At 43.3% G+C, this 21,828-nt stretch overlaps 1 protein-coding gene across 13 annotated transcripts in view; it reads left to right on the top strand.

Moving 5' to 3' along the window:
* Positions 1–5,055: 5,055 nt before the first annotated feature.
* Positions 5,056–21,828, top strand: part of LOC136942993 (transcription factor COE3-like) — a 65,885-nt gene continuing 49,112 nt past the window's right edge. For all 13 annotated transcript variants that reach the window (XM_067236092.1, XM_067236100.1, XM_067236097.1 and 10 more), the window contains exons 1-6: positions 5,056–5,612; positions 5,878–6,034; positions 6,367–6,430; positions 6,636–6,691; positions 8,411–8,484; positions 10,058–10,126. In XM_067236092.1, coding sequence (XP_067092193.1) covers positions 5,482–5,612; positions 5,878–6,034; positions 6,367–6,430; positions 6,636–6,691; positions 8,411–8,484; positions 10,058–10,126 — 551 coding nt within the window. In that variant the 5' untranslated portion in view covers positions 5,056–5,481. The remainder of the gene's footprint in view (positions 5,613–5,877; positions 6,035–6,366; positions 6,431–6,635; positions 6,692–8,410; positions 8,485–10,057; positions 10,127–21,828) is intronic.

Raw genomic sequence — 21,828 nt, forward strand, 5'->3', positions numbered from 1 at the left:
GTCGGTGTGTTTTTGTGTGTGCTCAGGACAGCTATTCATGTGGCTTCACTCTGTAGAACAAAGACTTGCATTATGCCATTTGCACCATGTCCAATGGCAAAGAGGGGGAAATTGAGAGGTTGGAAAATAAGGACAGGGCTCTTAAGTGTAGATGAAAAGATAATACAGAATCTGACAGAAAAAAAAATGAATTTACTTCCTCTTTTCCACCTCTTTGTTTGGGCAGAAGGGTCCCTTGCTGGTAGCCTTCAACTGCTAAGGAATACACTGATTAATTTTAACTATTGCTGTCCTGTTTCAGCTGACATCACCATCAACCTTGATTCAAACTCACATTCAGTTTTGACAGCTTCTGGCTGTGGAATATTATTGGTTCAATTGTTGTGGATGTCAAATGTGACGCAGTCGTACTTTGTCCTGCCTTCCTACTATTTCGGGACAGTAGAATGTGTGAAAGTCAATTACAACCTATAGTTTATTTGTCAAGCTTTATTTTGGCATACCTGACATAAATGATTTGAATGAGGCAACGGAGAAATACACCCATGCACAAAAGCAAACATCACTAAACATATCCCAAAAGAATTCCCAGCTACCTCAAGTACAGACTGTGACTTTAACAACAGGTTACATCATACAGGTCAATTAAAGTCAATTAAACGCAAACAATGTAAACAAATGAGAGGTATGAATAGATCAAACATTAGATTGGTTTCATTAATGATTGAGACAATCAAATATGGAAAAACTATTAAGATAGATTGGGAAAATATGTGAACATTTCTTTGACTCCTGTAGGTGGGGCAATACCACCATGGGTCAGTTCCAGCTTATTCAATGGGTTCAATGAGACAGGGAACGTTTTCTACATTATTTCTACATTGAAAACACCATCTGAATCAAAGCATGAGCGCATAAGTCTTAATTCAACATGTGTTTTGTTCTGAAGATGTCAACGTTTATATAAACTGTCATTTGGTGTTGCTGGTGTGTGTTTCAATTGAGAATAAAAGACTATATAAACAGCAAAACTGGCCATCAACATGACAGGCCTACTTACTTTGGCCTTCAAACTGTGATGGACATTAAGAAGACATGCTATGAAACGACAATACCTAGAGGTATATGGTCATATGTATTTTGGACTAAATTTCCAGGGGATGTTTTAGATGTTAATAGCCCTGAAGTGGTCTCGGTTTCTTATTTAATTTCTCTCGCCTTCTTTAAATGTAATTCGCCCGCAGACTGCGCCGCGAGGCTTTAAACCGCGCAGAAACTCTCTCATCATTTCCTCAGCAGAATGGAAATGCAAATTGTGCGAGCGGGCAATGCCCTTGACAGAACTCACCACTGCACACAATTAATGAGACCACTCTCTGACTGAAGTTCACGAAAATGTGATGTCACAGCAATGCAGGGATATGTCACAATATTAGTCTACAGAAGTATTTTATACTCTATATATTTTATTACTGTAATAATTATTAATAGGCCTAATAAAAATGTTTTCCATCATCACTATTATGATAATGATAACGTAAACATGTTTATTTATTTATTTTTGCAACTTTTAACTTAAAACGAAATGTAAATATTTTAGGGAAATGGTATGGTGGCACATGTCTAGATCAGACTTAGCGGTATCTTTTGACATCTTTAAGCAACACTTTCAAAGAGACTAAAGCAATCATCCCCATCAAATCGCGCATTCTTCTAAACAGATGATTTTTTTGCACATTGAATTTAAAGGTATTGTGATATTTAAAATAAATGTTACCACTCTGTGTTGTTTTTAATTTTTTTCAAAGAAGGAAATTCGATTAATAGTAGGCTATAGGCTATAGCAGAGGTGACCAGCTGGCCCAAATCAACATGATGATCACAGTAACCAAAGAGGGGCGCTGTCTATCAACCAATTCGGACGTTAAAATTGAGGGCAGCATCGTAAACTCGGGTAGGCCCACTGTACATTTCCTCAATATACTTATTTTTGGCTATTTTATCATTCTTTGCATTATTTCTTGGGAAATGTGAAAGTCTTAATAATTGTATCAAGGTTTGACTAGTCGAGTTTTTTAAGGTTTTTTAAGGTGTTATTTGTTTTGGTTGTCGGGTTATAGGTTGTTGACTATTTATAAACTTGAAGCCTATTATTCTAGCCCATTCTTCTTTTTTTATAATATGCAACGCCAATTTCTGTCACAAGATTTCCCCTTGGCTCCTGTTTCAGAACCATTAGGCCTCGGTAAAGGCTTGAATAAATATGAAGTCTGACCTAAAAGCACTTGATGAACAAAGGTAACCCAATCAAATTGATTGACCTAGTCCTAATTAGTGAGAATGTTGCCCAAATATTTTACTTTTATGCAACAAATATATGTCACCTTTTTTATCATTCAGCGTCTACCCTTACAAATATTTTCACTTCTTAGAACAAATGATGAAGGTGGTTTATTTTTGATAATCAATTGAAACAGGTTGAAATAAAGAAAATGTCCTAAAGTAAGCCTACATATGGGCAGCTGGGCAGCGGCCCTCTGATTGACTTTGCCTTGACATCTGGGAGGCCCGCTGGCCCGTGGCACGCGCATAGGCTGATGTCGCCATTTACATGCAAATTTATAGAGATCATGAGGGCCTCGCCCCGTGAATTCACACAAAAAGAAGACGTCACTCTCAATACGGAGGAGGTTGGTTCCTTCAAGACGGGAGGTCTTGCAAGTCATGGTGCACATTTTTATTGATCACCGTCAGTGATTCAAAAAAGTTTGGGTTGTATAGAGCTTCTCCAAGTTCATTGACTGTGAGCCCCACTGAATAAGACAAAAAAATACGCTTAACTGGTCATTAAACTGGCCTAATATTTTGTCTGTGTGGTGATAAAAAAATAGTGCTCTTATATCAGGAATCTTGTTGCCACTTACCTTGAGTAGCCTATAATGTCTCTTAAAATGTTATAAATTATTTTTCTTTAAAGCTGTATGAAGATAAAGTGAAAAAATGAAATATAGAAGCCCACACCATGTCATACACATATATTTAGGCTATGCTTGGCCACAGAAAGTACGGTAAGTGATTTAAATATTTATTTTATTTTGGACGTGTGATGCTTACGTTCACCTAATGATGAGAGCGCATTTTCCACGGTGTAAAGCCCACCAAGCAGATGATCCCGCAGAATGAGCCGAAACGGATTCAGGCTCCGCGCCTCTGTGAGGAGCAGCTGACTCCCTCTCTCCACGTCCAGATGGCTCCTGCACACAGATTTGCATTCATTTTCCTCTAATATCTTCTGAAATAGCGGGACAGCTGCATTTGTTGTCAAATACGGTTTAAACTCCCTTTCAGGATAGCATCGTTACCTACGTGACGGGTGTGGAGATCCATTTTCCCTCTCCAGTCAACAGTATCAGAACTAAGAGGATTTGTCTCAAAGTCTCCTAATTTGATAATCAGATTTAAATCGCATTGGTGCGTGTAATCAGGGGTTAAGTTATAATAAACGACTTGGAGCCATGTGCAAAAACCACGGTTTAAATTCATTGAAAGATGGCAATGCCAATTTCACAGCCACATTTTCACAATTTTGGTTCTTGGTTTATTTAATGTGTTACACCTCAAAGAACATTCTTATGTTTGGATTGACATCCTATTGAAATTGAAGTTGTCCCCAAAAATATCAAACACCATGCACTCATTATCACCATGTGACGTGGAAATAGATTTTATCAAAAGGTGAAAGCAACAGATTATAATTCACTTATCTTTGGCAGTAGCTATTAACCCTCACACCAGCTAGATATATTGCTCTCTCTCTCTCTCTCTCTCTCTCTCTCTCTCTCTCTCTCTCTTTTTTCTCTCTCCCTCTGTCTCTCCCCCCTCCACTCACATAGAAACACACACACCATCACTCTATCCCCCCCCAATGAGGCGCATGGATTCTCTCGGACTGACATGGCCAAACACGGCCGACAGTGCTTTAGTTAGCCTCGAAAATTAAAACCGAGCAACTTCTTTATTGTGAAACACAGAGTACACAATGCAAATTAGTTTGATTGTGTCATTATACCTGTTCAAATCCAATAACTACAAAGGTCAGAAAATATGCTCAGCCAAATGTAAAGGAATTGAACCCGTGAATGATTGATAGTCCACTGCATTATCATGCAGAGTGTATGTAATTAAATCCCTAAATACTGTTGTGGCCAATTGTTACAAGAAATAGTGGTTTTAGTGAGTGAAATAACAGGCTACTGTACTTTTTTGGCCCAACGATTTTATAGCTGTATTGACTTTATTTTCAGAACACCAAGGACTGTACAAAGCTACTTATTTTACTTAACATGCTGTTCGGATTGTTGTTTTTCGATTTCAACAGGCTACAACTATACAGACATGTATATAACATAATTATTGTAATGGGCCATAGGCTGCTTGTCAACTGTTTATGAAAAATAAATAAGATTTAGACAATATGCAGTTACAGACCCATTATAACTGTTTTCGTTACAAAGTCTTGTGAAAGAACAATTCTTTATCAACGCTCAAATTTTTATAACATTTCTCAAGGTCTGATTCTTTTCAATAATTAAAGGTTATTGGAACACTGGAAAGTGCGTTCACAATATTCATATAAAATGTTAAATATGACAATGATTGAATTATGTTTAATTGTGATCGGATTTTGAATGATGGTTACACCTCGTTGAATTTTCATATCATAAAAAAAATCAACTCACCACATTGCAAGAGGAAAGTGGAGCGAATGTTCTCAGATTGCTTCTATAGGGCTGTTCTCGTATAGTCGAGTGCCGCTGCTTGACAGGAACCGTCAGCCCACCATATATGGTAAAAGCTACGCCCCATGAGCGTCATATTCTGACAGAGCCTCTCCCGTGGGTTTAGAGTTTTGGCTCTCGGGAAAGATTTCAGTCCTCGGGGAAAGAGGGCTTAGTTTTGCATGTTCCCATCCATCCTGCACGACGCGAAAGGCCCCTTATCCACCTCTCCTGTGTACTAGGAACACCTCTACGGTGATCAGCCTTTGCCTGTGTTTGTCTTGTGGAGAAGCAGTACCTTTTCAGGAGTGGTTTATTCAACTGTGTCCTAAAGGTTTTGGATGCGGTGCTTCGGGGATGTTGCCACTTTGAGAGCATCACCCAAACACAAACAACAACCATCGATTTTTCTGTGAATAGGAAAACCAAAAAGGAACAATAGCTACAAAAAAAACTTGTCGATTGAACAATTCACTTTTCCAGTCTGTGGATACCCCTCTTACTAAGTACAGCACTTTGAGAATTGTTCACATCGTTTCAACCCAGGACGGACTGAAGAGGGAGGCAAGACCTGTGGACCGGGTTTTCCCTCGCAAGTCTGATACGGCTCTTAATACTTATCCTGTAAACCCTGAAGGATAACACGTTTGGACGCTTATTCGGCTAATTTCGCAGGAGGCTTTTTACACGTAAATTGTTCTAAATGTTTGGGATTCAGGAAACTATACCGCGGGGTGGGACAACGATGAAGGAGGAACCGCTGGGTGGACTGAATCCAGTCCGCTCATGGATGCACACAGCTGGGGTGGTGGATGCGAACACAGCCGCCCAAAGGTACGCATGCCAAATCATCTGATTTTCTCACGCATTCCTCATATCGACCCTCAATCCCCTCAATACTCTGTATCAATTACGGTCTCCCAATGCCCCCCTTTGGCTTTCCCCTCTTTCATTACATCAGATTACCCTTATTGTGACAAATCAAGAAATCTCCCGTACTCAAACGTGCTACTGCATCTCCAGTGTTTTCATCAGCTCTCATCATCTTTCCCCCGTGCCTGATACTTAACCGAGATGGTTTCTTGTCTTTTCCCCGCAGCGGTGTTGGCTTGGCACGGGCACATTATGAAAAGCAGCCGCCTTCCAACCTCAGAAAATCAAATTTTTTCCATTTCGTCTTGGCGCTGTATGACAGACAGGGTCAACCAGTGGAGATCGAACGGACAGCCTTTGTGGACTTTGTGGAGAAAGATAAAGTAAGCTACATGTTTTAGAACATCTCTTGAGTAATTTCATGATATTTAAAAATATAGCTAAATAAAGTAGTTCATTCAAGTTAAAATGGCTGTCGGTCTGTTAGGTGTCAACGCGGATAATCACATTTTATCTCAATATCTTATTATCCCCTTTTCATATATATACTTTGTGAATAACGGGCATAGATAGAAAGTTAGATAGATAGATAGACAGATAGGTACAGATAGATAGATATACAGATAGACGCAGATAGATACAGATAGATACAGATAGATATATACAGATAGATAGGTAATAACTAAAACAATTTTCATTTGCTGACAATTTTCAGGAACCTAACAGTGAAAAAACTAACAATGGGATACATTATAAACTACAATTATTGTACAGCAATGGTAAGTGAAATGCTTGAATGCTTGGTTTTTAAATTGTAGTTTCAAAATAATATTAATTGTAATATTCATGATGTGTGATAGCCCATGTATGGTATTTTATATAAATTACGATTTATATAAATTATGGTATTAATATTTTAAGTAGTGTGATTACTGAATTAAAGCTTATGTGCTAGTCCTAACAATGCTTATTTTTGCACCTTAGGCGTCAGAACAGAACAGGATCTTTACATACGGTTAATCGATTCCATGACGAAGCAGGTAAGGTTACTCTTGTATTCATAAAGTACCTCTTACCCACTGGAGACAGTGGTTCTTCCACCTGCACTCTTCACAACCCATGCAAACCATAACCTTTAGGGTATAGAATGTGCTTTTGAGATGTGTTTACACTGTCTCAAATAAAATCACATTACCTGTGTAACAAGAATAGACAGTATAGCCACTTACCTACGTTTGAATCTCGTCGAAGTCATTTTATATAGGCTAAAATTGTCGTATACTTTCACATTTCAAATATACAAACTATATATATAGTTTTTTTTTCTAATTGTATTTATTTTAGGGACATAAAGGCTAATTGATGTTTTATCGACACTTGTTTTTAGATTGCATGTAGGCTATAGGCTTTTTAATTAACTGATATAATTTGTTTGATTTGAGTTTGATTCACCTACATTGAGATTTTTCAGTGGCTTCATAGCCTAGCATACCTATCTTAAAATAGAAGCATACAGGTTAAATATAGGCTATATTTGTAATTTTTTTATTTATTAAATTAGCATTTGTCATAATCCCCAAGGTATGCAGAGACTATTTAGTAAGTTAATTACAATGGACTTTCTTTGAATATATATATGTATATACACACATATATATATACATTATTATTTTCTTTAAAATGTGTGTTATCATCTATAATTTAATATAGCTGATACATTTGAATAGAGCCGTGAAAGCCTCCACTACTCACAAGGAAAATTCCTCTGCGAATGATGTGAGTCAATGACGCAGAACAAGCAGTTTATGGATTTCTGTTTCTGCAGCTGCAAACAGTGACATAAATCAAACCAATACAGATAATAGTCCGGTGCTTAACAAACACAAACAACGTAATGTACAGGTTAATTTAATGCTATTTCTTTTATTTTACGATGAAATGTTAAAATATGAGTGATCAATCAAAGTCCCCCTAAAACCAACATAGCACTTTATAAAAGCACATAAGTTTTGTTACATCTATACTTTGATAAGAGAAGTGCTTCTATTTTACAATGCCTGTGTAGGCTACGTCTGTTATTGCGTTGTATGCTCACTAAAAGGGAGCAAAGTGTCTCTCTCGCTCCTTAGAATAGAGAGAAGGAGGAGGGATCGAGGGAGGAGAGCGGCAGAACTGATAGCTCCACACCATCTGTTTCAGCCAATGCTCAAAAATTACTCAACCGTACCGCCAGACACCGCTTTTTATCCACAGAAAGATCATTGTTAGCAGCTCAAAATAAACAACAGATTGCCCATTAACACTTTCCCCCAAATATCCACAGATTATAAGCATATTGATGACACTTCTTATTGGATCACTCTTTATTGAAATATGTAGCCTTCAGGCCTATACAAAATCATTTTTTTTTTGTACATGTAAACATTTAATCTAATCAATTTAATATTAGGCTACTTTTTAAAGACAATATATTATTAGGCTTCTACAATGATGACAGTTATTAGTATGAGACCTTTCTTTTGTGGGCCGTTATTAGGCCTATTCATCACCGGAAATAACAATGTAGTTTACCTGACAAATACATTTACAAATATATTTAAAATGAGTTTGAATTAGCTAAATAATATTTATAATAATTAACCTACTTTAGAAATATGGATGCAAATTCAATCGTTTTCAATAGTTGGGTGCTAACAGTCCCTGTCTTCATTTGTTGTATTTGACCGTAACCGACACGTATTTCTGTATCATTCTCTCAGGCCATTATTTATGAGGGGCAAGACAAGAATCCCGAAATGTGCAGAGTTCTTCTCACGCATGAAATCATGTGCAGGTAAGCGATTTTTCCAAAAACACTCATACGGTTAACCTTAAATCTGCTGAGAAGGATGTTTCCAACTAATTTTCTCATCTCTTGCATTGGGGTCACGTTCAATCCAAATTCGATCGACCACAGGCCTCGAAATCTCTTAAGGATATCGAATACTTTAGTTTGGTATGAATGTGACTCTAACTATATGAATTGAACATTTGGAAAAAGTTTAGCAGTATGCACGAGAGAGACGATTTTACACATTGCTACTTAATCCTAAAGTACACTCACAAGCACCTTGGAAAGGTTTTACGGTCAGGGCTGGGTCTATGAAGTCTGTTGAAGTTTGATGCCTGTTACTGTTTTAGAATCCGGTCTCGGTTAATCCCACCTGTCACCAATGATCAGCTACCATATTATCGTCTTTAACCACGTACATCTCAACATCTCATGTTGCGCTGCTATTCAGCGGTGTCATTGATACTAAAAGGAAAAACGTCTTTTGTTGTTATTGTTCAGCTCAGCGTGAGCTTTGTGAGAATTGAATTCGGATACTGTCGGTTAACCTTTTCTTTGTTACACCCGAGCATTGTTCAAGTTGTTGGTTGAATAAAGAGCAAGCACAGCATAAGAAATAAGCATGAATTGCCTTATGCAATGAAAAACTCATCCCTCACGTTCTGTGTCTAAATGCATCAACCACTTATTTGTGACACGTACAGTATAACATGCTTGTGCATCAGAATTTGTTGTTGTTGCTGTCACCGAAGTGCATTTAGTCTACTTTAACAATGTTGCCTATCATCAGCAAATAAGGCAAGGAATGTAACTTCATGTTGGTATTCCAATGCATTTCCTCATAGAAAACTGCCATCAAGCAAATCATTTACTTTAATGTCCAAAAGTGATACCAGGAAGTGTTTCTCAACATAGAATCGAAGTCTTTTATACTTTATTTGAATGAGGAATGGCCTCTGAAAATCATAGTAGGTTTGCTTAAAGGATTTGTTTTCATCTCCTCACCAGACAGCATCAATCAATAGCATTTCTATATGTAGATATACATGTAACTAGCTATATGTTAAACATTTTTATGAAAGCTACAGTGGTTTATTAATGTTTTACATTCTGTTTAAATTAAAAGCCCTGTTTGAACAACTGAAGGTATAGGTTTAGGGGGATGATGGAAACATGTGGTGGGGATAGATTATGCTTTTGAGGCCATAATTGATAAATGCCCTGCAGAAATATTGGTTGAGGGTGGCATCTTGCATCTCCCCCAGAAATAGCAGCTTGGCAATTAGAGGTAAACAAAAGCTGAAGCTGTGAAAAGTGACTCCCCTGTCTCCTGCCTCCAACCCCCCCCCCCCCCCCCTTCAACACTGAGGCAAACACCACAACATGTCGGTTTTCCATTTTATATCACCCCTCAGTATCAGTGAAATAGTAAATCACGTGTACAGGAAAATATCATATCAGTCCTTCTTAGTCCAAACGGAAGACCATTTTTCTTCCATCTAGTTATCTGTGCAGTGTTTTTTTGAATCAGCCACATTGTTTTGATCTGAAACGCATGCTCCCTGTTTGTCTCCAGCCGGTGTTGTGACAAGAAGAGCTGCGGGAACAGGAACGAGACTCCTTCAGACCCTGTGATCATCGACAGGTAGGCCACTTTCCCCTCCATCCTTTCACTTTATGTGTTTGTGACCTGTCTGTCAGAATCAGTCCTGTGTCCCGCTGGGGAGGGACTGCATGAATGAATGAGCGAGTGAGCGAGTGAGCAAGTGTCTGAGTGAGTGAGTGAGGGAACAAGTGAGCAAGTGAGTGAGCGAGCGAGTGTGAGTGAGCGAGTGAGAGTCCATGCAGTAAGAATTTGTGTATGAGACCTCCCCCTGTGGGTGTCTGAGCGCCCAGGTTTGTTTCCTAACTTCGACCTTATGGTCCACTCTGTGGGAGCCGTAGGTGTTTTTCCGTGTGAGTGGTTGAGGGGCGTCTTTCCCAGGTTCGATGCTCTCTGAGGGTCGGTCGCCACCTGTATAGGGTTCATTCAAGCACAGGTGTTCCAATCATTGATGCATCTCACTGGGAATTCTCCTAATTAGCTGAGGAGAACTTCATGGATTTTGGCACGGAGCCTCTTCCTTTGTTAAAGTCTGTTCCTGCTTACATAGTTAGCGGGAGTTCATCATAACCTGTTATTGTGATCTATAATGTGGAGGTTATGATAAAGTAAATGGTTTTGTAGAGTATCATCCTGTCAGAACAGTTGGGTGAGCAGAGAACATTTAGGGATGCAGTGTCAGATTTTTGGTGCTTGCTTTACTGAAAGAGCTTTGAGAGAAACGTCTTTTTCTCTCCACAGGTTGTTATTTCATTCAGAGCATTCAATGTAGACTCCTTAATCTTTCTTACCCAGACAACAGTATGTGTGGGTGTGTGTGTGTGTGGGAGGGGGTTTGGTGGGGGTGCGGGGTGGGGGTGGTATTTTCAGCATTGGATTTCAATGTAACTCTCGCCATGGAGTGGGGGAGAGACAGCAATGCTAATGTTTGACTTGCCGGAATCACTGTTTGCTTAGCAGAGAATGCCTGGTATCTGACAGAGGGGACAACTCTCTTATTAGTAATCAAATAGGGCTGAGCAGTTGTTGCTGCCACTCCAACAGCGTCTCATGCATCAGGAAGTAGGAGCTGCCCTGGGAGTCTAGATGGATTACCACAGCTACTGCTGTCTGACGACTCGCTGGTGACACACATGCGCCTTGCTGCTGTTGACCATCGCTTTGTAGTGTTGTAAGAATGCAGATGGCGTACTTCATGTGGTGTGATCAAACCGATTCAGTTTGGAGGCGTCTCGGTTAAGGAGGTCTGTTCCAAAATCTCCAAAAGTAGTGTCTTTGTCCGGTGTGTTCGCCGGTAATGAACAGAAAGTGTGAGGTTAGGAGGATAACGTGAGACATGTACAGTGTTTCTCTAACTTCTGCTGCTTTCGGGTTGACTTTGTGTCACTTGCCGCCTTCGCGGCGTCGGGTTTCACACTCACATTGTTCTTCAATCTGCAGGACAAAACATGTAACACAAGTACAATAGCAAAAAAAAATGAACGCACATGGAATCAAAGTCAAGCAAGAGAGAACAAAAACAAGGAAAAGAGTGGCGGCTGGGATATTGTAAGCTCAGCCAGCAGTGGAGGCTCCGATTTTCATTGTGACGAGCCTGAATAGCAGCAGAGTATCCCTTTCCTTACACAATGAGCGTCTCTGTTGAATCACAAAAGCATATGTTCCTCATTAGACCCTCCCATTGTCTCCATGTCGTAACTATGAGCCCATCAGCTCACCCTCACGGACCCACACGGTGCGTCTCACTGACTGTGGAAGAGCAGGCTTGGAGAGCAGAGCGGCAGTTGTGTGAGGTGGCCGGTGCTTGACACTCTCACTGGGGTACACATGTACAACACATTGACCTACGCAGGGCCGTTTCTGCCCCAATCTTTCGGCCCATTTTCACCGAACATATGGATAAGCGTTCAGTTAAGCCTGTGTGTTTTACAGTCACTTTTGTTACATCTGTCATTTTCTCATGCAAATCATCGGAGGCACCTGTGCTGGGGTGGCTGCTGGCTAAGACTGATTATTTCCATTACATATGAGCCGAGATGAGTGATTCAAACCTTATTGTGGAATCAGGCCTGTATCATCGTCCTGTAATTAAAGTATAGATATAGCTGCCTTCCATATTTCCTAGAGAAACAGTAGCATTGCAATCCTTAAGTAACAGATTTGGAGTGAATCATTGATGGCGTTCTCTGTAACATTTTCCCAGATGGTACGAGGGGAAAGCGCACACAGCTAGCTGGCATCTAGCAAGACATTAACTGGCGTTCCCATGGATCTGGCATATCCGACTGAGTTTGGGAAACTTATCATTCCAAATGTGTCCTATTTTCCTGTGGTCAAGCCAGACATCTGTTTACCCTATTTTCTCCCAGAGTTAGATAAAGATTTTTGGTTATATTTTTTGAAGAGGAAGGTTTCTTTTTTTTATTAAGTTTGTTAGATATAATCCTAACAGCTGTCACAAAGTTTCAGCACTGGTTGGGTTTTGAATATTTCACAACTTACTCTCGATGCTGTTACATTATTCATATTCATTTTTGGAGAAGGACAGTTTGTATTTATGTATGTATGTATGTATGTATGTGTGTGTTTAAGAATGTCCATATATCTTGTGTCTCCTGCAAAGAAAAATATTACATGTCTTCCCAACACTCTAAGTAAACATATTTTCCTCTTCCAATGAAGAAATGAAAATGTTGGGTCTCTGTTAGACACTAATTGCATTTCGTTACTAATTGTATCCATATTGCTATGACTACAGTAGTTGTAATTGGTTACAATAATATCTTCCCAGTTATGAAGTCAGTGGTGAAACGGATGTCACATCTATAAGCTAATGGTGCCTTGAAGTAAGTGCAGGCATAGGTTTACTCAAGCAGTAATTTGAGTCTGGAGAGTTATAGTGATGAGGTGCCCAATATCTGATTAGGCGGTTTCCTCATTTACTATATGTGTAGAGCAGAGCAAGCCAAACATAACTCAATTTGCGATGACTCTCCTAGCCTGGTATCTGTCTTCACTCTCTCACATATTGACTTTGTCTTCTCTCATGTGAAAGATTAGATACATTGTTCAGGCTTACACATGGATTTTGTAATAAGAAGGCACATGCTGTTGAAAGAGAAGAGAAAATGACTCATTCTCAATGTCAAAGTTCATAGGTCACACAGTGCTCCTTGCGCTGTAGAGATGCAGCAGATTTCTCGTGAATAGCATGCAAGGCGTGTACTTCTCAGAGCAAATGCTGCACATACATAAATCTGGAATCTAATGTATGTTCATACGGCTTAACATCCTGTGTCAGTTTAATCTCTTTTTCACAGTCCGACTGTGAAGAAGACCAAAACATGTCAGGTCCATTTATTCCAGCGTCAACGGCACTCCCTTTCACTTCCTGTCACAAAGGTCAAAGGGTACTGACCTTTGGAGTACTGCCCAGCCACTGAATAATTCATGACATTGACTTTTTTTTTCTTCTTTTATTTTGGTCAGCACACATGGTTGTGCTGTGGAAGGCTTTTATTCATTTAGCTCATTTGAAGAGGCCTCTGTGCACCTGTTTGTGGTATAATACAATTACATTTTTGGCCTAATGTAAATTTTGCTTAGCTCTTCGTTACGTCCCTCATTAGCGAGCTGTATTTTCCAAATGACGTTGCGTAATCTTTCATTTATTGGAACACCTACGAGGTCATATCCCAGAGTGAACTAGCTTGTTGTAGAGGTTGTTTACTGGTAACAAAAGACTCAATGTTTGACCGGCTCAACTGTGGTTTCTCTTCCTTTCTTACAACAAATAGGAAAATGTGTGGGTTCCCATCTGGTTTTTGCAAAAGCATGATTACCTCCAAAAGCTGAACAAATGCCAGTATTTATAAGGTCAGCTCTTTCTGTGGAAATGTGATGTAAATGAGAAACAGCGAAAGGGGACATTAAACAAAATTAAATTCATTGTCTCCTTTAATGTCATTTACATTTTTGGCTAAGCCCCGGACTGTCAAAGAGGATTTCTGAAACCATTTTAATTACACTTCGGCTATGGAAAAGAGGGTGTGTTTTCATTGAGGCAGTGTTTTGATAACCCGCACAGAGAAGTCTGTTTATTAAGTACCTAAATGACACATTTTCACAGCATCTGTGATGGTAATTAATATTGCACACGAAGGAAGTATTTCCAATCCGCTACCACTGTCTGCAGTGCGAGTGAGAATGATGCAATGCCTAAGTCACAGCCACTCTGTGTTGTCATGGATGTTGAATGCTGCAGGTGTTTCTCCTGGATGTTTCGCATCAAACAGCACATCAATCGCACACTGGATGTGGGCTTGAAGTGTCGAAGTCAAGTTGATGAAAGTGGCTGAGTGCGCACGGGTAACGTGCACCCGCACGCACGCGCGCGCCTATGTTCGTGGCTCAACAATCTTTCCACCTTTGCGTTGTATTTACGTCTGTCTCGATGCAATTCGTGTGACAGATGTGAGTGTTTGACACCCGTTGAGGAACGAGAGAGCAGACTGGCCACCCCTCACTCGGGCCGGCGTGCCGTTTGAGTGAAGCCTGTCTCCTCTTGAGCCAGAGCAGGACGAGCAGGAAGTGTTGAGAGCGAAAGCTGTACTTGGCAGCCCTGAGTTGGCTTGCACTTGCCGAAAAATGAAACCCAGACCCTCTGTGCAGCCCCCGGAGCCAGAACCTCCTTCCCAGCGCTCCAACATCCAGGATTGGGTAATACTGTTCACGAAGCAAAACATTACCTCAAATTATTCGGCCCCTGCTCTCTATTCCCTCCTCCCTCGTGTCAGTTTTATCGCAGTTTGTAAATGTCAAGACACGTACAAAGACGCACAGTATAAATGATATTTTCCAAATTATGCTCTCATGTTTGGGTTCACATGAGTGGCGGCTGAACGTAACACGGTGCCTGCGCCTCCCTGGGGAGGCCCACCTCACTGGGGTAGGATTCCCCAGTGGCATCAGCTAATGGCAAGACTTGACAACAGCAGAGAAGCCGGGGGTGTTGTGTTTTACTAGTGCTGAGCAGGGGTGATGACTTTAACATGTGTGCACAGAGAGAGAAGGAGATGTTTGTGTGTGTGTGTGAGCGTGTGTGTGTGTGTGTGTGTGGTGTGCTAAAGAGTGAGGTGTGTGGTAGGGGAGAGCAGTGCGGGCCAACAGAGCGACGGGTTCGGCTCCAGCTTGACGGCAGTGAAAGACGAAACATGGTTCCACATGTGTTGAGAAAGAGCAGTCCATCTGTCCGTGGAGACAACCCCTCCCCCTAACCACCCCTACCCCCCCCCTCTCTCTCTCTCCTCCTCTGCCTCTCTCTCTCCCCCACTCTCCACTCCCCTGGTTCCCTGTGCTGACAGGAACAAGGCCAGAGCTGGGGTGATGGGATGAAGGTTGGGCCAAAAGCAACACTGGCCCTCAAACACACACACACAAACCCACACACACACATACCCACACACATACACACACACATACACTCACACACACATGCAGAAGAAAAGGCTGATCACAATGCTGGTCATATACTTGTTATTGTAGTGTTTATCTGCTTTGCCAAAGTTTGTATTTTATTAAGGACTGTTGAATGTAGCACTGCCATTCAAGCGAAACACAGTGTTGAGGATTCTGTGGTGTTGACAAAAGAAGTAAATGTATCAAGAATAATTCATTTGAAAGGAATTTACAATTGTGCACAGTCGTACATGGTCAAAATCATACGTTATTGAAAATTAAATTGGAACTAAATAAAACATGTTGCTCCAGCTCAAATATTTAACAGCTCTCTTTTATAATTAAACTCTGTCGCTGTTTTAAGATGTTGTTTGGTTTCTTAAAGCATTAATGACGCAAGAGCCTTCTCAAACAGCCCTGGATTCTATGAATCGCATTTAGGTCACACAGCCGAGTGTTGTTTCAGGTTTTTTTTTTCTTTTGAAAAAGGGTCTCCTTTCTTTCTCTTGGCATGTTCTCACTCCTATTCAATCCTTATTAGGTTCCCCCTAATTGTCAAACAAACTGTTGGGTCAACCTCAGTCGTATCTGGCCGTAAAACAGCACATTAGGCCCTGGTGAGGGATATATGTGGTATTTCATCGGAGACGGAGTAATGCTGGGGTTTTATGGTTAAGTACCAGTTCACGCCCACGCCATTTGTTTCGCATTAGAGTGGAGGTTTTGTAAATCAGATCAATATGCTCACTGAGATGTGATTCCTCTCCGGGATCTCCCCAGTCCTTCTTTTCTCCAGTATTTTTCTTAGAGGACTGGTTGTCGATGCACACTCCCTCCCTCCCTCCCTCCCTCCCTCCCTCCCTCCCTCCCTCCCTCCCTCCCTCCCTCCCTCCCTCCCTCCCTCCCTCCCTCCCTCCCTCCCTCCCTCCCTCCCTCCCTCCCTCCCTCCCTCCCTCCCTCCCTCCACTCCCTCCCTCCCTCCCTCCCTCCACTCCCTCCCTCCCTCCCACCTTCACCTCAATCTATTTCCATTTTCAGAATGTAGCAATTTGTAGTGTGACATGGCGGAGATTAGGATGGGAAGCTGTCGGAGGGTTCTATCGGACATGGTCCCGTTCCCACTGGCGTGAGGTCACAGGACAAAGACAGGGGGATTCTGGGATAGGGTCATCAGTTACCTCGGGGAAACGAGTTGGTCTGCTGCCCGCTCCGCTGGCCCAGGGGTCCCGGGATGTATCGTAGGAGAAGCCCCAGAGAAAGCGTCCTGAACCAGTGTCATTTATTAAAAGTGACAAGTTATTTCTAAGTATAGCCCTGTTTTTATTGTTTTACAATGCTGTCATTTGGAACAGTGACTCTCTGTCCAGGATTCACGTACAAGTGATGAATGTCAGGGGTGACCCTATTTTTCTATTATTTCTTTTTACACATAATACACATTTCGTTTTAAACATATACACATCCAGCACTCACATGGGGACGTGCAGTTTATGGCGCTGCTTGTTATTGTTATGAATTAAAACAACTACCAGGCCAAAATAGAGATCATTCATTTCACAGCCCTGATGAAAAAGAACAACAGCATCTCCCCAGTTTGCTCAAAGACATTTGTATTGTAAATGAACAACAGCTTGCAGTATGTATCTCCGGCTAACCCCTCTGTAATCAACCCCAGAGGTTACACTCAACGTAACCACACTGCGGTGTGTGGGAGGAGAGCAAGGAGACGACTCTCACTATCTTACTGCACTAGCCCGGGCACTCTTTATTTTGTGTTGGCACCACATCTGCGTAGACAAACACACGAGTCGTACTCATCCTACCAACCGTGTGTTGTAAAAACGTTTGACCCCTTTTTGCATTGTGACTAGGTAGGTGACCACCACCCCCCCCCCTCTCCCCCAAACACACACATCCTTGCCCCCCCCCCGCCCAAACCTTCCCCTCTTTTACAGCCTGCCTCAACAGTGTTAATGATATATGACAGAAATTTCCTTGTGCTGGTTCAGTGGCAAGAAAGGTCCTGGCTAGTCTATATCAATCCATCTGACTTATGTTCCCATGTCTTGAATTACCGCATGATGGAAACCTGCTGTGGGCTCCTCTCACCAATTTAAATCAGATCTCCTGCACCGGCCGGCGTGATATTGATCCATATTCAACAGCCAGGCTGCCGATCGATCAGTATTGATTTACAATAAAAAACACTCGTCTGCTTGTTCAGCAGCGGTCTGTGTACTCTTGAAGAAAAGAAAAAAAAAGAAAAAAAGGCGAAGATGTCTTCGCAGTGCTTTATCCGCCGATATAAACATGTGGGCCGGTTGTTCCCTCTCTAGGAAGAGGGGACGTTTTAGACCAGGCGGTCTGGCGAACACCTAGCTCTGCCCACAGCAGGTCCGGCAGCCCTCACCAGCCAGGTGAAAGAACACAATAAAGATGATTTAGATAGATACTTCTGAGTCATTCATGGACGAGGGCTCGTCCCTCTCTGATTTAGGGGGGGAGGGTGGCCAGTGGTTGGGGTGTGTGTGGGTGCGTGTCGGGGGGGTGTGTGTCGGGGGGTGGTGGTGGTGGGGGTTGGGGTGGGGGTGGCGGTCGTGTCAAATTCATCGGAAAAATTCATACCGACTGTTAAAAGCGTCGGATCATGCCTGAGCACTTTTGCTTGATTTCTGCATGTTAACACGATGACACGACTTCCTGCGGTTTGGGGTATTAATTGGACCCTCTGGTGATCCCGCCCGCCCTCCCACAGACAGACAGCCGGGAACACGCCTTCCCACACGGTCACTATTAGAGCCGAGTGTGTTAGCCCGAGCAGGGAGGCCCACTCAGATCCAGATCCTGCTGTACTCCGCGTCACGTCTTAGTCCTAATCTCCAGGACTTCCTCCTCCCCGCCAAATAACTGTTCCCATCCAGCAGATCCCACTCCCAGCCCCAGCCCAGGCTGGCCACATCTGAAAGTTATTATCCCCAATCTCTGACATCCAGGAGTTTACAGTTATATAATGATGGGGAAAACCGCATGTCCCCGGAGGGAGAGAACATTTCTGGGATGCCTCCCCATCTGTTTCTGGGGTTTGGGTAGCGGGGATGGGGGGTGGGGGTTTGTAGCTGGTGGATCGGACCGAACCCCTACAGGACGGGACAGCGGTCTGGCAGTCATTACATGGTGTGATAGCGCAAATCCAAATCAGATCTCATCGACCTCCCCCTTCAGCAAGGGTGGCACCCTTCCCTCCCAGCATGCCCGGCGTATGTGCTGTTTGTTTGGTTTTTGTTGTGGGGAGGAGGGCTGGGTGGTGGGGGTGGTGTTGTGTGGTGGGGGCCAGGGTTGGGGGTTGGGGTGTGTGGGTGGGTGGGGGGAGGGTGGGGGTGGCTGTGGGTGAGGGTCGGGAGAGGTGGCAGGGGGGGGGTGGACAGAGGCTCGAGGGCTAATGCGGGTCCTTGGGCCAGCCGGGTCGGAGGCGGCGACGCTAAACCCGAGCCGCCCGGCGTTAGCTGTGCTCCCTCACCGCTGGCTCGGCCGTGTTTGGACTGCAGCTCCGGTTTGCTTTCTTAGAGGGAAGCTGAGCCCCTGTAATCACTGGCCCTTCCCTGGGGTGGGGGAGCCCAGCTCAGGCGGAGGGGAGTGATGACATAGGCTCACAGAGGCCCGGACACGCCAGCCCCGTTGCTCTTAGACTATTTATTTTCTCTTCTCATTGTATGGTTTAAGTCACACCATATTAAGTTTGGACCCTATGCACGTGCATGGCACTCAGATGTGATGAGGTATACGGCGTAAATCTGTCGTCTTTGTTTGTACTAATAATGCCGGGGATTAGTGACTCACTGACCTCAGTGTAATCTTTATTAGTCTGTTAACCATATCCTCTGGTTATGAGGCAGTCAGGCGGGATCTGATAGGGGAGAGAGAGAGAGAGAGATCTAGACAGACCTGCATCCAGGGGCAACGGAGGTTAACCTAGGAGCAAATCACTCGCAAACAAGAAATCTAACGCATTAGCTGTAAAGTCTTTCAATTTGTTTTACGGATGAACACATGTAGAAATGCACTCGTGTCGGGATTCTTCTAGACTGGGAAAGCCTTGCGTTGAGGAGTTCAACAGCTGCACACAAACTGTGTGTTGTGTCAGACCACCAGCAATGTTTTATTCAATGTCACAGCTCTGTTCTGTTTTGTTACGTTATTGAAATAACGCCTGCCGATTCGGATAGAGTCAACCTGGTGGGCCAATCTCATTGTACCCAGTGGAGAGTGAAAGCCATCTCGACGGTCCTGGCTCAGAAGAACACACAGTGAGATTGGACGAGAGGGGGCCGAGAGAGACAGTGAGAGAGAGAGCGAGAACGAGAGAGAGAGAGCGAGTGTGTGTGAGGGAGAGAGAGAGAGTGCTCCAGATGGAGAACCCAGATAACAGGGGAAACGTCCGGGCCCTGTTCCAGGGGTTTCCATAATGGGACGCTACCCCTGCTTGCTTATTAAGTTGTGCACACAAGGAGGGGCAATGAGGAAGATGGAGAGGAGGGGAGATAAGGGCCACGCAGGGCAGCATGGACGACCCCACGTGCCGTCACCTCTCTGTTGTAAGTGTCAGCCAGACACTGTCGGAGAAATCGCAGGTCAGATGATTGTGGCCTGAGCGCGGCAGCGTGGGTAAATGCCTCTTTATTTGGATCGGCCGAGAGGCGCACCGTGAGATTTGTGTTTTGCTTTCCATCCGAAATGGAGAAAGTGCGACGCTGAGTTGAGGCCGGGGGGGGGCGCCTTCAGGGGGTCACAAGGTCACGACCTCCCCGGTACCTGAGTTGACCTCACACAGCAGAGTCATTTCTCAGGCTCCAACAAATCTGGGTGACTAGCTGGCTGGCTGGCTGGGTGGTGCTTGGGTGGGTCGGGGGATTGGGGGTGGGTCGGACCGGTGTGGAATGATCTATCAACAACAGCAGCAGACATGCAGACAGCATGGCAGCTTCTGCAGCTAAACAGAGTGAGACAGATAGGCAGGACCCTCTCGTACGTATCAGCCGACAGAGGTCAGGAGACAAGGCTGAGCGTAATGGATGTTTGACACTGACCTCTCATCCAAACCAGGTGTATTTATCAGCATGCTGCCACCAATGCCAGCTTTATCCGCTTGTGAATTATTGAATTGGGCGGGGTGGAGGGGGGGGGGGGGGGGTTTATAGAGGTTTTGACTGTCTTTTTCTCTCCTTTTTCACCGTGGCAGTTGTGTTAGGAGAGTTAAGAGTCTGCTTCTTCAGCTCCTTGTAAGACCAGGATGGAAGGGATGTGTCAGTCTAGTTTTTGTCCGTTTTTATGTTTTATACCATTTTTCACGCAAGCCGCTGTCTTCCATGTTTAAAATTGGGGATCATGTTTTGCACACTGTCAGTTCCAACAAGCCCCGCTTAATCCGCTCAGAGAGAAACGGGGGGGAGGGGGGAGAAAACTCTGAAGTTGCATTTTTCCCTTCCAAGAGCCACATTTGTGTACAGATAGGCCTGTCACTTTCTGAAACAACATTCATGATTCTTTGATTGTTGCTCAGCCATCACCCTTTGTCATCCTCCGTGGGAGAAAGGGGAGTTTTACAAAGTGGCTTTTTGTCGTGTGAGGGAAGTAAACTTCATCAGGTCGACGGCGAGGTGTGCTTTATATGTCACTCAGTGGAGCTCCCGCCTAATGAAATGCTGCATACAGATTCCTGCCTGCGGGCTCTGGGGGATAAGACCGTAGTAACAGAATGAAACAAACCCCTTCCCCTTTCCTGTACCCATACACACACCTCTTTCTCTCTCTCTCTCTCTCTCTCTCTCTCTCTCTCTCTCTCTCTCTCTCTCTCTCTCTCTCTCTCTCTCTCTCTCTCTCTCGCTCTCTCTCTCTCTGTCTCTCGCTCTCTCTCTCTCTCTCTCAAACACACACACACACACGCGCACACCCACACATGCACACCCCCGCGTACACACAGCGCGGCAGTGCATCCATGTGAAGAGATCCAAATCTGCAATTTATTCAAATATTGATATTTCTACTTGTCAGGAGAAAGGTGCCTTGAAATTTCCTCTGAGTACTCCTGTCAGAAAAATAGCGAGAAATGTGTCAGATAATTCATAAATGGAGTTCAGCGCTGTGAAGTCAGTGGGGAACAGCAAAAATATATATGCTTGTCAATGAAGAATAGGAGCAATATTACAGAGACCGCTGCTCATTCTTCCATCATGTCAAGCAAACAACCTCTGCAGGCACACAGGACTGTATTAGGAACTCTGCCTGTGTGT

The sequence above is a fragment of the Osmerus mordax genome, chromosome 5 (assembly GCF_038355195.1).
Source record: "Osmerus mordax isolate fOsmMor3 chromosome 5, fOsmMor3.pri, whole genome shotgun sequence".
Lineage (NCBI taxonomy): Eukaryota > Metazoa > Chordata > Actinopteri > Osmeriformes > Osmeridae > Osmerus > Osmerus mordax.